The 15,934-nt window shown below is 44.8% G+C and overlaps 1 protein-coding gene across 2 annotated transcripts in view; it reads right to left on the bottom strand.

The window, feature by feature from the left end:
* Positions 1-5,181: 5,181 nt before the first annotated feature.
* Positions 5,182-15,934, bottom strand: part of FEZ2 (fasciculation and elongation protein zeta 2) — a 96,806-nt gene continuing 86,053 nt past the window's right edge. For both annotated transcript variants that reach the window (XM_073557525.1, XM_073557526.1), the window contains one exon: positions 5,182-5,923. In XM_073557525.1, the coding sequence (XP_073413626.1) occupies positions 5,907-5,923 (17 nt within the window). In that variant the 3' untranslated portion in view covers positions 5,182-5,906. The remainder of the gene's footprint in view (positions 5,924-15,934) is intronic.

Below are 15,934 nucleotides of genomic sequence, written 5' to 3'. Positions count from 1 at the left end.
GGCTTACTGCTGCGCTTACTATGCCACCGAGTGGACATCATGGAAGATGGACGACTTCAGGGGAGAAGAGGCTGCAGGCAGGAGGCACACGGAGGGCACCAGTGACTATATATGACATACTGGCACTTTTCAGTGCCAGGATGGAGGGTTAATTTAACTCAGAATTTAAAAAAAAAAAAAAAAAAAAAAAAATATGAAAAGGGTTTTTCTTCTAAACTTTACACAAAGTGATTAATTGCAAATTTCTGCAGTTAACACTTTAGCGTTATATTATAGGATCACATGAATATTTAATCTAGATTTAAAATAAAATAAAACCCCCAAACCCTATTCCTTGACATATTTCGCCATCGAGATAAATGGAAGTTTATTAGAGAGGTTATCCTAAATGAATGTTTTGAAAAATGTGATGGATGGTGTAACCAGATATGGGATGTGACCTGTGGCCAACCTTGATTTTCTGTCAGTATGATCCCAACCAAACTATGAGCAGATTGTGTAGCTCTATAAACCAGACTACCATATCATTATGAACAAGCTTTAAGTTCGCACACCCCAGAAAGACTGACTGGCACTTCCAAGCTAATGTGAACCTCCGTATACAATAAACAAAATATTACCCTGTCCGTCAACCCTGGGAAGAATTGCACTGACCTCAGGGCAGAGAAGATAGATGGACCTTACACTAGCCTCTTACTCATGGACCAGGAATTTTGATGATAAACAGGTTTATTTACATTAATGGCAATTGATAATACAAACATATAACATGGGTGAGTAATGGAACAATGGCAGTGCAAGTTATGGGTAACCAACCATCAGCCCCTTTATTGCTCCCATATTTTTAATTCGGCAAACTATACATAACACTGGAAAACGTGCAATGATCTACCTAATATATACACTTCTTCCTGAGGAAGAGAAACATGGTCATCAGCGGCCAATGGGGCCACTTTCATTTGAATGGATCTGGGGTACAAGGCCACCCAATAGCCATGTACAAAGTGTGTATGTATGGGGAACCAACTACACACAGGTAAGCGCTGGGCAGTCAATGAATGTCCACGTCCTCCCACCAGTAGTTCTACTGAATACCAACTTTCACCTTAGTCAAAAGATTTTGGAGTAACTATTAGTGATGAGCGAACGTGCTCGGTTGCATGTCTCTTGGCTGTTAGACAGTCGCAACACATGTGGGGATTGCCTGTTTGTTAGACATGCAGCTGCGGGGACATGAACACGCCGATGACACTGACAGCACCCGAGCATGGGTAACACCTTATCGGAGCACGTTCGCTCATCACTAGTGACTATAGATCCAAATGGTTTAGGTCAACTGAATAAGGCATAGGAATGGGCTGAGATTACACACACATCGACAAATGCTTGGACCCTTCTTATACTGAGAATATGGATGGCGGAAAGCTTATTGCCAAGTACTAAAATATTCATACAAGTCTCAGAGAGAGAGAAGAATCTCTGAGTACAAATTTATGAAAACTTTCGACACATTCAGTGCAGGTATTAATGTGTCACATGGATTTAAGTCTTTTTACATCAATTAAGGAATTTGCTCCTCAGATCTTCTGGGGTCATCACAACACAGAACCAGACCGGCAATCAGAGGGCAATAAAACCTTCACACTGCTTATCTATGAACTGCACCAATATTTATGCTTATCTCTCTCCCATAATGACTATTCCGCGTCACATCACTTGTATTTATCTATTGCGGTATTTCTGTGCTGTGTATTAATATGTGATTCTTCAGATTTTGTATTAGTCTAGCCCAGGGGTCCTCAAACTATGGCCTGTGCTGCCTAGTGGGGACATTTTCCTGCCTAGTGGGGACATTTTCCTGCCTAGTGGGGACATTTTCCTGCCTAGTGGGGACATTTTCCTGCCTAGTGGGGACATTTTCCTGCCTAGTGGGGACCTGTGCTGCCTATTGGGGACATTTTTCTGCCTATTGGGGACCCGTGCTGCCTAGTGGGGACATTTTCCTGCCTAGTGGGGACATTTGCTGCCTAGTGGGGACATTTTCCTGCCTAATGGGGACATTTTCCTGCCTAGTGGGGACCTGTGCTGCCTATTGGGGACCTGTGCTGCCTAATGGGGACATTTTTCTGCCTATTGGGGACATTTTCCTGCCTAGTGGGGACCTGTGCTGCCTAATGGGGACATTTTTCTGCCTAGTGGGGACGTGTGCTGCCTATTGGGGACATTTTCCTGCCTATTGGGGACATTTTTCTGCCTAGTGGGGACCTGTGCTGCCTATTGGGGACATTTTTCTGTCTAGTGGGGACCTATGCTACCTATTGGGGACATTTTTCTGCCTAGTGGGGACATTTTCCTGCCTAGTGGGGACCTGTGCTGCCTATTGGGGACATTTTTCTGCCTAGTGGGGACATTGTTCTGCCTAGTGGGGACCTGTGCTACCTACTGAGGACATTTTCCTGCCTCGTGGGGACCTGTGCTGCCTATTGGGGACATTTTTCTGCCTAGTGGGGACCTGTGCTACCTATTGGGGACATTTTCCTGCCTAGTGGGGGACCTGTGCTGCCTATTGGGGACATTTTCCTGCCTAGTGGGGGACCTGTGCTGCCTATTGGGGACATTTACCTGCCTAGTGGGGATCTGTGCTACCTATTGGGGATATTTTCCTGCTTAGTGGGGACATTTACCTGTCTAATGGGGACCTGTGCTGCCTAATGGGGACATTTACCTGCCTATTAGGGACCTGTGCTGCCTAATGGGGACCTGTGCTGCCTAATGGGGACATTTACCTGCCTATTGGGGACATTTACCTGCCTAATGGGGACCTGTGCTGCCTATTGGGGATATTTACCTGCCTATTGGGGATATTTACCTGCCTAATGGGGACATTTACCTGCCTAAAGGGGACCTGTGCTGCCTATTGGGGACATTTACCTGCCTATTGGGGACCTGTGCTGCCTATTGGGGACATTTACCTGTCTATTGGGGATGGGGACCTATGCTGCCTATTGGGGATTCTTGCACCACACCAGTCTGAGCCTGAGGTAAAAGTGGAGTTCCACCAATATGGGCACTGGTGAGGCTGCATTGATAGGCACTGATCAGGCTTCATTGATGGGCACTGATCAGACTGCATTGATCGGCACTGATCAGGCTGCATGTCCCTGTGTGGGCAGTTTTATTGCTGGTATATTGTTTTTGTAGCGCTGTATATATGTTGGTATTTTACTAATAGCAATTTTGAATCCCTAGGAAACAATGATATCAAGAAAGAGAAAAAATTGACTCGAAGTGTAGGATATTCGAAGAACCCAAAAAATCGGTAAGTTTGATGATTTAACTTCATTTTTAATATTGTATTTGTTCCTATTTTTGTTTTATTACTTCTAAATAAGATATGTGCAGTGTGCACAGGAATTTATTCATAATTTTTTTTAAACTATATTCCGGCCCTCCAACGGTCCGAGGGACCGTAATCTGGCCCCCTGGTCTAGCCTGATGAAGAGACCTGCGTAGTCTCGAAAGCTTGCAATGTGTTACCATCTTTTCAGTTAGCCATTAAAAGGTATCACCCATTGAGGACTCTCAATTCTAAACATTCTTCATACATATGGTAAGCATTTATGGGTTACAGGGGCTATACCATGAATTATATTTGTACTGCAAAATCCTAAAAGGCTGTAAATAGCCATTTAAGGTAATCAATTCCATAACTATTTTTTCTTCGGCTACTTATAACTATATGTGATGACTTTGGACTGAATCAATCAGTCTCCTTCCCCTACTGGCAGCTGACAAATTCTCTTCTTCCTTCTCTCACAAAGGCTTCTCAGCTATACCGCCACGCTACTACAAAACCTCATGTCTGACCAGAAAGCGCATTCTTTTAATGGTTCTGCAGTTAGCATGGGGTCACTATGAAGACCTGTCTGCGGGAAAGTGATGGAGGAGGTTTGTCCACCAGATTCAGTTCATTGGCTGGTGCGCATTGCTTAGTATCAAATAGTAAAACTTTTATTCTTAAAAAATATTATATCACTCAATATACACTTCATTACCAACTGGTGAAGGTATTCTTCTACGAGAAGTACACGTGAAAGTGGATTTAGTCCATTCCTTGGAAATTCTAGAACATAAATGAGGAACGGATGAACAAACAACTTGTGGTGGAAAACTTTTTTATGCAATATCGAGCGCTTGGATTTATGCAAGATCTTAATATATTGCCATATACAGCTCCAGTCTGTGTTTGAGGGAGATACCAGGTCGCTCATGTAAGGCCGGCTTCACATTTACGGATGTCAGAGCTGCGAAGGGCTGCGTAGTTCCTCCGTTCAGCTCCGCCCACTGCTGCACCTCCTCCGTTCAGCTCCGCCAACGTCTGCATGCGTCCCCCATCTTTAACATTGGGTACGCAGGCCATGCGGATGTATGCAGATGCCTCCGCATGCGTCGCTTTCACGCTGCGTCGAACGCAACATGTTGCATTTTGTTGCGGTTGCCGCATCGTCAAAACTACGCATGCAATGCATCCGCATGGCCTGCGTACCCAATATTAAAGATAGGTACGCAGGCCGCATGCAGACGTAGGCGGAGCTTCACGGAGGAACTACGCAACCCTCAGCAGCTCTAACCAACGCTAGTATGAAACCAGCCTTAGATCTCTACGTGCAGCACTATATGTTACATAATCAGCAAATGTATAATCCAGCAGTACCTTAAAGGGGTATTCTCAGAATTAAGGTATAACTTGCCGATCGCCGGAGGGATCCAGAGAATCAGGCTGTGCAGAGCTCAGTCCTGAGCAGAGCAGCGGTGCACACTTTACTTCTGCTCCATGGCGACAGAATTAGAGTAATGCGCACCGCTATCTTATGTTAGATTCTGGGAATATCACTTTAATAAAAGTGCGCCATTTTTTCAAGTTGGTTTTCGGTAATGAAAATTTCACTTTTTCTACATGAAAACCTTCAACAAGCCATGAATACCCGATGTACATGCCAGGTGTACGAACGATAGAAAAACTATTAGGATGCTCATGCACAAACAAGCATCATATATGGACTTGCAATGGGCCATGCTATTGTAGGCATTCACACAAGCAGCTGTTAGACCGGTCATACTTGCTGATGGTTTCTACATGGCGCACATTATTTAATTGGGTAAATTGGACTGTACAGTAAGTGAAGACAGAAAATTTGCAAGATTTTATATTTGCAGACTATATATCCAATGCTCATGAACGTTAGAGCTTCAATTTAAAGACAAAATGGGCATTCCACAACAAAAAAAACCCCAGCATAAAACAAGTAAACACATCTACTGCTGTACAAGTAGCCTGTGCTGCATATAAATGTCATTTTAATATATATTTGTGTGTTCATGTGTCAGTGCAAATAGCATATGATCCCTTTTGTACAATCAGAGTAAAAACACTATTGCTGTGTTGCGCTAACAGACGATCACAATCGAGTCAGGAAAACAATAAGAATTCCCCCCCCCCTCCCCCCCATCTTAAAACCTTTAAAAGTGACTTTTTCTTTTTTGCATGTATTTACTGTAAAAATAGAATTCAACACATAAAAACAAGCTAAAACTGTACATTTGTTCTAAATCTCGAGTCGCGTATTGGACTATATTAGGAAGACCATGCTCTGCGTGGGGGATGGACAGATTCCCTGTATTCTGCACCATTACTACCGGGATCTCATAATACTTGGCTATCAAAGACGACATGAACAGCTGGTTACTTAGATCAACATGCTCAAAATACCACGTGACGTATAGAAATGGGATGCTGATGAATGCAGATTCAGCTACTAGGTCTGCTGACGGAGTGGAACTTCAAAGTGATCCAGGGAAAATGCATCGTATACACACGGGATGACCTCCTCGGGAGCCAGGGACTATTAGGTAGGACACAGAACTGTGAAGAGAAACAGACAGCAGAGTCACACAAAGAAATATTTAAATGAATGAACAGCTATAACACAAGACACTAAACACTTACCTACTGCACCACCACTACTACTACACATGGCCATCTTGATCAAGGACATGTCTTTTACATTTATCCTAGGGTCATTAGTTTACTTCAATTTCTCCTAATAATCTGCAATTGTTTGTGGCAAGTCACACTTTGGCCCACGAGCCAAATCGGGCCTGCGACACTGGCACTATTATAACTGGCATTTTATAATGAGGACTACATGGGGCTCATTCTATATGGAGGACTGTGTGGGGATCACAGTAGGGATAACATCCCGTGTTGGTCACCATACTTTGCTGGGGGGGGTGCAATAGGGTCATCATACTGTACGAGTGGAGGGTACGGTGGAAGAATTTACTGTGGAGATATACAGCGTTTGGGGGAAAAAATTTTGGTGGCATCAAAGTTGGCCGTGACTTTGTTCAAAGTTTTTTTTGTTTTGGCCCTCTGTGTATTCGAGCTTGACTTCCCTGTGTGACCTAGACTAATCTTTCACTCAATTCATAGGTAAAAATCTGTATTCAGTAAAGACAGATTTTCCCATTACGGAGATAGATAACAGTTGGGGTTTATAAAAGTCTATGGAGATGTGAGGAGGGAGGAGCTAGAGGCACGCAGACATTCTGCTGCAATTTCACTACAGAACTTTATGAGCACTGACTCATCTATCGCTGAATACAGATTTAACCAGTGAATTGAGCGTTTTGGACAATGAATGCTCAGTACAGGAGGATAGAGAAGCAGATTTCTCTTAATGAAATAAGAAACTTTGTATTACATCTTATGCATATTATTAATATAAAATGACAGTTACACCAACATCTCCCACTCAAAAAAAAAAAATCTGCTATTCACATGCTGCACATGTGGAGTGGAACTATAACGGGCGTTTCTTCTGCAGTGGTCAGAATTCTGAAATGAGACTGCCTGTGTGAATATACTCTATAAAAAGATCCTCCGTTGGGCTGTACGTGGTCGGATTTGGATTCCACAGGCAATATAAGGAATCCAATCGTTAAAGACATGCTCTTCACAGTCTCATGAACACACCTTAACAAACCTCATAGCCATCCAGTATTACACCAGGGCTGGCACAACACAAAAACAAGAGAAGTCAGGTGAAATAAAGCAGAAGAACATACAGAAAGCTGATAAACATATAGAAGCCCTTATGTGTCTGACATCCTTCCTAGATGTAACTTACATTTTCAGATTTAAAGCTACGGCTATCACTATATTAAACAAGGTAATCTGGTTCTGCTCGTTTCCGCATCAGAAGTAGGCAAGGCCGGTGACGTCAGGTCTACAAATCTCTCCCGGCTCATGTGTATAAGAGGCAGGTATCAGCCACTTGTGTTATTCATTGGAAGACAATGTGGGCAAGTCACCCGCCACTCATGGACATGAGCCAGCAGATATCTAGAGACGTCACACTTCTCACTTCTGCATCAGAAGTAAGCGATCGGCCCTTTAAAAGAGAATTTCATCAGTACAAGCTGCTTTACAACCACACATTTTGTGATCTAATGACAGTAAACTAGATCAGGTGTTGAAGCTTAGATTTTATTGTCAAGTTCTGAGTGGAGAGTGGGGTCCCACATAAATCGCGAGACTTAAGAGTTCTCTACTTGTTCTGTACAGTTTACAAAGGGAAGAGGAACTTCCAAAACAAATAAGCCATACTTAGTACTGGACTGTGCCGTCGGATCAGAAGCCATGACGTCACAACCACAAATGACCTGACCACCGAAACTGAGAAGCTGCAGAGTCAGGTGACTGCTGACGGCCACTTTTAGCCCAGTAGCGACTGCCATGCAGGCAGCACTGGCACAGGGGGAAGACTCCAGTTGGAATTATGGCTTATTCACTTTATAAGCAGCCTACAATCTGTAAAAGTCATAGAAAAAACAAGTGACACACTTCAAGAGTCTAAAATTGTGGGCTATGTGCCATCTGTACTCTTCTTATGACTGAAGAAGGGGAGGTCAGTGTATGTGGCCATGACACGTTTCCGGATAGAAAGTGTATTGAGTGGGTAAGAAACTAAACATATTAAACTCACTAATGCTTTATAAAGGTCCCTAAATATGAGAACCAAGAAATGCTACACAAGATGGAATGTAGGGTGCAGTTGACTCATCTTGCAGAGATATGCATTTCCCATTACAAAGGTTTCGCCAATAAACCAGAGAGATACAGAATTGTCTTCTAAGTAACAATCCAAATCAGAGCTGCACAGAGAAAACTTTTTTTATTTCGCTATAAACCAAAGTTCTTACACGGGCACTAAACTTTTGGAACTGCAGCTTTCGTTCTGGGATTTTTCCCATCCCAATTAATAAGTACTCAACATCGGAACATCAGAAGTCACCCGACGTCAGCTAGTGAATTGCTTTTAACATGACAATATTTGTTATTTTTTATTACAAAGCAATACCCAAACTACTCCTCTGAAGGGTTATTATTTGTACAGAGATATGCAGACAGTTGTCAAGTGAATGTCACATTAGTAGTAGTAAAAACAAGCAAAGAAGGAATCAAAATAGCGCAAGATGCATCCAAGCTACAGCAACACATGATTTGGATGGAAAAGGTTTCTTAGAAGGATCGAATGAGAAGGCTGAAAATAAAGGTTAAGATTCAAGAAACATACAGCTACAATGACAAATTAGTCAAGTCCCATTGCAAATTTAGTTTATTAGCAAAAATTACAATCTTTGTTCTTCTATTCCCCTCCATAACGACTGTCTTTAATACTTAGTAGCGCCTCCTTAGCGGTTATGACCTGCAGCAAATGTGATGCATAGCTAGTCATGCACCAGCTCCTGGCAGCGTTCCTGAGGCATCTTAGCCCATCTCTCATGGACAATGTTTTCCAGTTCACTAATATTCTCGTGAATGCATGATACAGCTGCCTTCTTCAAATCCCACCAAAGTATTTCTAGGGGTTTCAAGTCAGCCAACTGACAGCTGCTCGAGAATCTTTCAGGACTGAAACAATGGCTAGATGGACTTTGAGGTATTGCTTAGGATCATTGTCTTGTTCTGGAAGGTCCTATGATGCCCAAGTTTGGTTTCCTCACAGAATAAATGAAATTTTCTCAAAGGTTTTCCAGATACTTGATTGAATCCAAATCTTGCCCTTCAAACATTTCAGGATTCCTATACCAAAAGAATCAAAATCAGCCACAGAGCTTCACTGAGCCAACGCCATGTTTCACTGTAAGCAGAGGGGGTTCTCTTCAAAAGTATACTTCATTTATTCGGTCGTCCATGACAGCATCACGTGAGAGAGGGGATCCGCCCTTCAGGAACAGGAAATCCTATAGATACATAAGGGCGGCACCTCTCCCACGCATCAGTTGGTTTCCTGTTCCTGGAGGACAGGATTCCCTACAGATCGTACCATCATGGAGGAATTCCCAGGCCGGCTGGCCGACTCAGGTAGTGGGGGGAATTCTCCTACCTCGGGCAGTGCGGGGTCCCCTGGAAGCACCACGGAGGGCCCGGGCAGGGCTCCACGACAGTGTGCGGAGGAGGTGTGAGCGGGGTTCGGCGGTCCTCCTCCCGGTGCGTCCTCCCCTCAGTCCGGGTCGCGGTCGTGGGCCGGCGGCTGTGCCTCGGTAGCGTGCGGGGAGCGCTGTGCGGGGTCGGGCGCCGCCGTGGCGCTGGCAGCCTGTGCGCCCCCGTGCGTCACGAGGACCGGAAGTGGCGCGGCCGGTGGGATGCAGGGCCGGTAGCGCCGGGCCGGAAGTCGGATGCTGGCCGGCTTTTTTCCCTTGTGCAGCGGCGCAAGCACCAGCATAGCAGCAGGGGCGGGGAGGGAGCGATGCGCAGGAGGGAATGTCCATGGACGTCGGGAGGGGAAGGGGGGGGGAAATTAGCCCCTGGCCAGGACACCTGTGAACCTGGGTTGCCGGGGGGAGAGATAAAAAGTGCACAGAAACGCTGCAGAGCAGCTTTAGCTCAGGTGCAGAAATGGACGAGCGAGAAGCTCCTGTGACCCAGCTAGATCGAGAGCAGGAACGTACCTCAGAGGTCCCAGGCCAGCTCCCAGCAAAAGAAAAACGAACTGGACAATCCCCCCCCCCCCGTGATCCAGTACCTACGCCTTCTGCTCAGGGTAGGAGATCTTCGTGAATGTGCCCTGATGCAGTGTTCCCCTTTAGGTTTTCCTCCTATAGGGGAAGAATTGCACTGACAAAGCAAAAAAACAGGGAGTGCGCCCTTTGCAAGTTCCCCTTGCCAGACACCTACCCTAAAAAACTGCCAGTCATGTATACGGCAGACGGTTAAAAATTAAAAAAAAAAAAAAAAAAAAAAAAAAAAAAAGAGGGCGTAGTCCCAAAAAGTTACCATACATGCTTCCTTACCCTGTCCCCCCTCCTGTAGGTGGCAGAAGAAACCCCTGACTTCGCTACAAGTCTAAGGGAAATTATCAGGATGGAAGTTAAGGCCCTAAAGTCCGCATCCCAGGGGGAGTCGTCTAGGAAAAGAAAGAGAGCAAGTTTCTCAGGGTCGGGCTCTTCAGCTGACCCTAGAGGAAATTAAGACTCCTCAGAGCCCTCCACCTTCTCGTCTGCATCCTCTTCAGAGGAAGACGCCAGTCGTTTCTGCCTGGGTCTGGAACAAGTGGACAAACTAGTCAAGGCGGTCAGGGCTACCATGGGGATATCAGACACAAAACCAGAACGGTCAGCGCAGGACCTAATGTTCGGTGGTTTAGACCCCAGGAAACGCAAGTCGTTTCCGTTAAACGACAAGGTCCAAAATCTGATCAATAGGGAATGTAAGAAAACAGAAAGGAAATTCTCCCTACCACCAGCTTTTAAGCGGCGTTATCCCTTTGAGGACCCCGTGGTGAACAAATGGGACAAAGCCCGGAAATTGGACGCAGCAGTGGCTAAAGCGTACAAAAAATCCACTATCCCCTTTGATGACATGGTTTCTTTAAAAGATCCACTAGATAAAAAGGCAGACTCCTACCTGAAAGGGACATGGGAAATGTCAGCTGGCGCCCTGAGACCGGCAGTAGCAGCTACCTGCACAGCCAGATCTATGATGGTCTGGCTGGACCAGCTGGAATCACAGTTAGAGGACAGAGCCTCGAGGGAATCTATCTTGAAGACCCTTCCTACAACCCAGAATGCGGCGGCCTTTTTAGCCGACGCTTCGGCAGATTCCGCAAGAGTGGCGGCCAAAGCCGCAGGGCTATCAAATGCAGCCCGACGCGCTATATGGCTGAAATGCTGGCCCGGGGATATCCAGGCCAGATCCTGTCTTTGCTCCATCCCGTGGGGGAATATCTATTCGGACCAGTCCTAGATGAACTCCTGGAGAAAGCCGGCGATGATAAAAAGAAATTCCCTTCCCTGCCCACCCCTTCCTATAGACGTCCCTTTACTAGGAAGAGATTTTTCCGTAGGAGATCGTCCAGAGACCGGGGCAGATGGGAAGATAAAAAGAAAAAAGGTACCGGGTTTATGATTGGAGGGGGACGCCAGGAGGCATCCCGTGACACCAAGAAACCTCCCAAATGACTAGCGGCCCCGGTGGGAGGTAGACTATCGGCCTTCAACCAAGCCTGGTCACAGATCTCAAACAGTGACTGGATCCTGTGGTTGGTAGCCTCAGGCCTAAAGCTAGAATTTGCCTGTGCCCCCCGGAACAGTTTTAAGGTCACGCCGCTCAGGTCTTCCCTGGCGGAACAGGCTGCCCTAGAGACAGGTAAAGGTACCAGAGGCGGAGAAGGGCGAAGGCTCCTACTCCCCCCTATTTTTGGTCCGTAAACCAGATAATTCCTACAGGACCATAATAAACCTGAAGGCGCTCAACAGATACCTGGTCATTCAGCCATTCAAAATGGAAACGATCAATTCCACAATAAAGTTACTGTTTGAAAACTGCTTTATGGTGGTGTTGGATTTAAAAGACGCTGGTATCCAAGGTAAACAGCAGGTTTCTAAGAGCCGCACGGCTCTTAGAAACCCGATGTTTACGTTGGATACCAGCTTGCTCGCTGGTCCTGATCGCTGGAGGGCTGTCTAACGATGTCCCTGCGATCCCATCCATGTCGGATCGTTGGTGGGATCGCTGAAACATCGTTATGTGTAAAGGGGCCTTTAGAATAATGGTAAATTTAGATAGGAGATGCAAACTGGGAATTGTTGCATTAATTCTTCTATCTAGTAAATATGTAATAGACTATTGACTACTGGGAGTCCTACCACTGGGATCCCCAAAACTCCAATGGACGAGGACCCCATTCTTATAGCTGCAAGACTGCACCTTGGAAGGAGTCAGAATGATGTGGCAGTCAAGCATGGGCCCTACCGGTCCATCCCAAGTCCATGGCATTGACGGAAACAGCAGTGCTCTACATTCTGACCGCAGGCTATTATCTGGGGCTGGTAACTTTCGTATGCACACAGACTGCTCATTGTCTGTCCATACAACATAAATAAAAATGTTGCAGTGCTATTAATGTCAACTAATCAATATCCCAGCTGCACTCCAAACCCAGTCCTCAGATATCTGTTTTTTTACATTGTTCAGACTAAACAAAGACCACCAAAGAGTTAACATATTTTAGGTATACATTTCCTTTTGTTTAATTATGCATTCTCCTTTAATGAGAGCAGGGAAAATAGACAGCCTGTCACAATACACTGAGGAGATGACAGGACGATAAAAAGCTGTTGTGATACATTTCATTTACTCCTTGGATATATTCTAAAGAATTATTGCAAAAATGTACTAATGATAGAGAAAAAAAAAAAAAAAAATCTACCTTCTATGTAAAAGGGAACTTGACAGCTAATAGATAGTGCAGATCGGTGGGCAGGATGTACAGTGGGGCAAAAAAGTATTTAGTCAGTCAGCAATAGTGCAAGTTCCACCAAAAGATGAGAGGCGTCTGTAATTTACATCATAGGTAGACCTCAACTATGGGAGACAAACTGAGAAAAAAAAATCCAGAAAATCACATTGTCTGGTTTTTTTTCATTTTATTTGCATATTATGGTGGAAAATAAGTATTTGGTCAGAAACAAAATTTCATCTCAATACTTTGTGATATATCCTTTGTTGGCAATGACAGAGGTCAAACGTTTTCTGTAAGTCTTCACAAGGTTGCCACACACTGTTGTTGGTATGTTGGCCCATTCCTCCATGCAGATCTCCTCTAGAGCAGTGATGTTTTTGGCTTTTCGCTTGGCAACACGGACTTTCAACTCCCTCCAAAGGTTTTCTATAGGGTTGAGATCTGGAGACTGGCTAGGCCACTCCAGGACCTTGAAATGCTTCTTACGAAGCCACTCCTTCGTTGCCCTGGCGGTGTGCTTTGGATCATTGTCATGTTGAAAGACCCAGCCACGTTTCATCTTCAATGCCCTTGCTGATGGAAGGAGGTTTGCACTCAAAATCTCACGATACATGGCCCCATTCATTCTTTCATGTACCCGGATCAGTCGTCCTGGCCCCTTTGCAGAGAAACAGCCCCAAAGCATGATGTTTCCACCACCATGCTTTACAGTAGGTATGGTGTTTGATGGATGCAACTCAGTATTCTTTTTCCTCCAAACACGACAAGTTGTGTTTCTACCAAACAGTTCCAGTTTGGTTTCATCAGACCATAGGACATTCTCCCAAAACTCCTCTGGATCATCCAAATGCTCTCTAGCAAACTTCAGACGGGCCCGGACATGTACAGGCTTAAGCAGTGGGACACGTCTGGCACTGCAGGATCTGAGTCCATGGTGGCGTAGTGTGTTACTTATGGTAGGCCTTGTTACATTGGTCCCAGCTCTCTGCAGTTCATTCACTAGGTCCCCCCGCGTGGTTCTGGGATTTTTGCTCACCGTTCTTGTGATCATTCTGACCCCACGGGGTGGGATTTTGCGTGGAGCACCAGATCGAGGGAGATTATCAGTGGTCTTGTATGTCTTCCATTTTCTAATTATTGCTCCCACAGTTGATTTCTTCACTCCAAGCTGGTTGGCTATTGCAGATTCAGTCTTCCCAGCCTGGTGCAGGGCTACAATTTTGTTTCTGGTGTCCTTTGACAGCTCTTTGGTCTTCACCATAGTGGAGTTTGGAGTCAGACTGTTTGAGGGTGTGCACTAGGGTGACCAGATCTCATATGGGGGGGAAAAAAAATGTCAGAATCTTGTTCGTCTGGACCCCACAAAACGATTCCCCTTTCCAGACAGTGAGATAGCCAAAATTTGAGCTCGATCAAACGACGTTAACCCGTGCCGCTCGTCGCTCAAAGTTTGAAAAAATCCAAATTGAGGTATTTTAAGATTTTGGTATTTTGCATAGTCTGTTAGACTATAAAGAATGTGACAACAACATTGCAGAAATAGCCCTGACCAAATTTTCGAACCATTTGTGGTATTTGAATGCAGAGTTGGTGGGATTATCGTTTTTTGATCCACCATTACAGACAATGAAAAGTTGTTAATGGCTAATAAATTGCTCAGTAGCACAGATGAACCATCAGAGCACGCTAACCTACATGAGTTGATAATTTTACATAGTTATCTAATCTATTCTAGAGCTTTTGTTAAAGTAGTTTTTGAAACGTCAGAATATAATGCTCGGCATTTGCTTACAACTTGCAGGACATATTGCTTTTGTTCTTCATCTTTTGTCAGAAGGTCGTTAAAGTCGGTTACTTCCTACCTCTTTTAATTTTTCTTTCCTAACTTTTGGATTTACAACCCTAGCGTGCTCTGATGGTTCATCTGTGCTACTGAGCAATTTATTAGCCATTAACAACTTTTCATTGTCTGTAATGGTGGGATCAAAAAACGATAATCCCACCAACTCTGCATTCAAATACCACAAATGGTTCGAAAATTTGGTCAGGGCTATTTCTGCAATGTTGTTGTCACATTCTTTATAGTCTAACTGACTATGCAAAATACCAAAATCTTAAAATACCTCAATTTGGATTTTTTCAAACTTTGAGCGACGAGCGGCACGGGTTAATGTCGTTTGATCGAGCTCAAATTTTGGCTATCTCAATATCTGGAAAGGGGAATCGTTTTGTGGGGTCCAGACGGACAAAATTCCGACATCGATTTTTTGCGGTCACCCTAGTGTGCACAGATGTCTTTTTATACTGATAACAAGTTTAAACAGGTGCCATTACTACAGGTAATGAGTGGAGGAAAGAGGAGACTCTTAAAGAAGAAGTTACAGGTCTGTGAGAGCCAGAAATCTTGATTGCTTGTTTCTGACCAAATACTTATTTTCCACCATAATATGCAAATAAAATGAAAAAAAAAAAAAAACAGACAATGTGATTTTCTGGATTTTTTTTTCTCAGTTTGTCTCCCATAGTTGAGGTCTACCTATGATGTAAATTACAGACGCCTCTCATCTTTTTAAGTGGTGGAACTTGCACTATTGCTGACTGACTAAATACTTTTTTGCCCCACTGTATCACTGGCTGTATGATCTCAGCCAGGTAGGTTTGCTGCGAACATACTTCAACAGCAGCCGGGACCGAGCTGCACCAGAGACTAGTCAGACAGGCAGCTTCTTCCCGCCGGCTGCAATGAATTGACGGGTCTCTCTCTGTACGAGCATGTAGGCAGAAACCCGTCACTCCAGAGCAGCGGGCGGGAAGAAGCAGCCAGGGATCCGCCTGTCCAACTATTCTCCAGCGCGTCTTGGTGTACAGATCCATAGCGTTCTGACACCATACAGCGCCACTCACTGAGAGTCCCACTGCCAGGAGGAAATCAACTTTATTCCCCCGGCAGAGTTTGGTTTCCAGTCATACAGGTGGCACGGGCGCTGTTTCAGTCACTGCTCTGTACGCAGAAAGTGGTGACTGTAACAGCATCCCTGGCACTGACTGACAGCCGGCCCTAATGCTTAGCCTGCTGTCAGTCAGTGTCGGGGGTGCAGTGTACAGTCGACGCTCTCTATACAATG

Source organism: Dendrobates tinctorius, unplaced genomic scaffold (assembly GCF_039654945.1).
Source record: "Dendrobates tinctorius isolate UK_male_01 unplaced genomic scaffold, ASM3965494v1 ptg000250l, whole genome shotgun sequence".
Classification (NCBI taxonomy): domain Eukaryota; kingdom Metazoa; phylum Chordata; class Amphibia; order Anura; family Dendrobatidae; genus Dendrobates; species Dendrobates tinctorius.
Note: the sequence above shows the minus strand (reverse complement) of the source record. Positions and strands in the feature narration are given on the sequence as shown.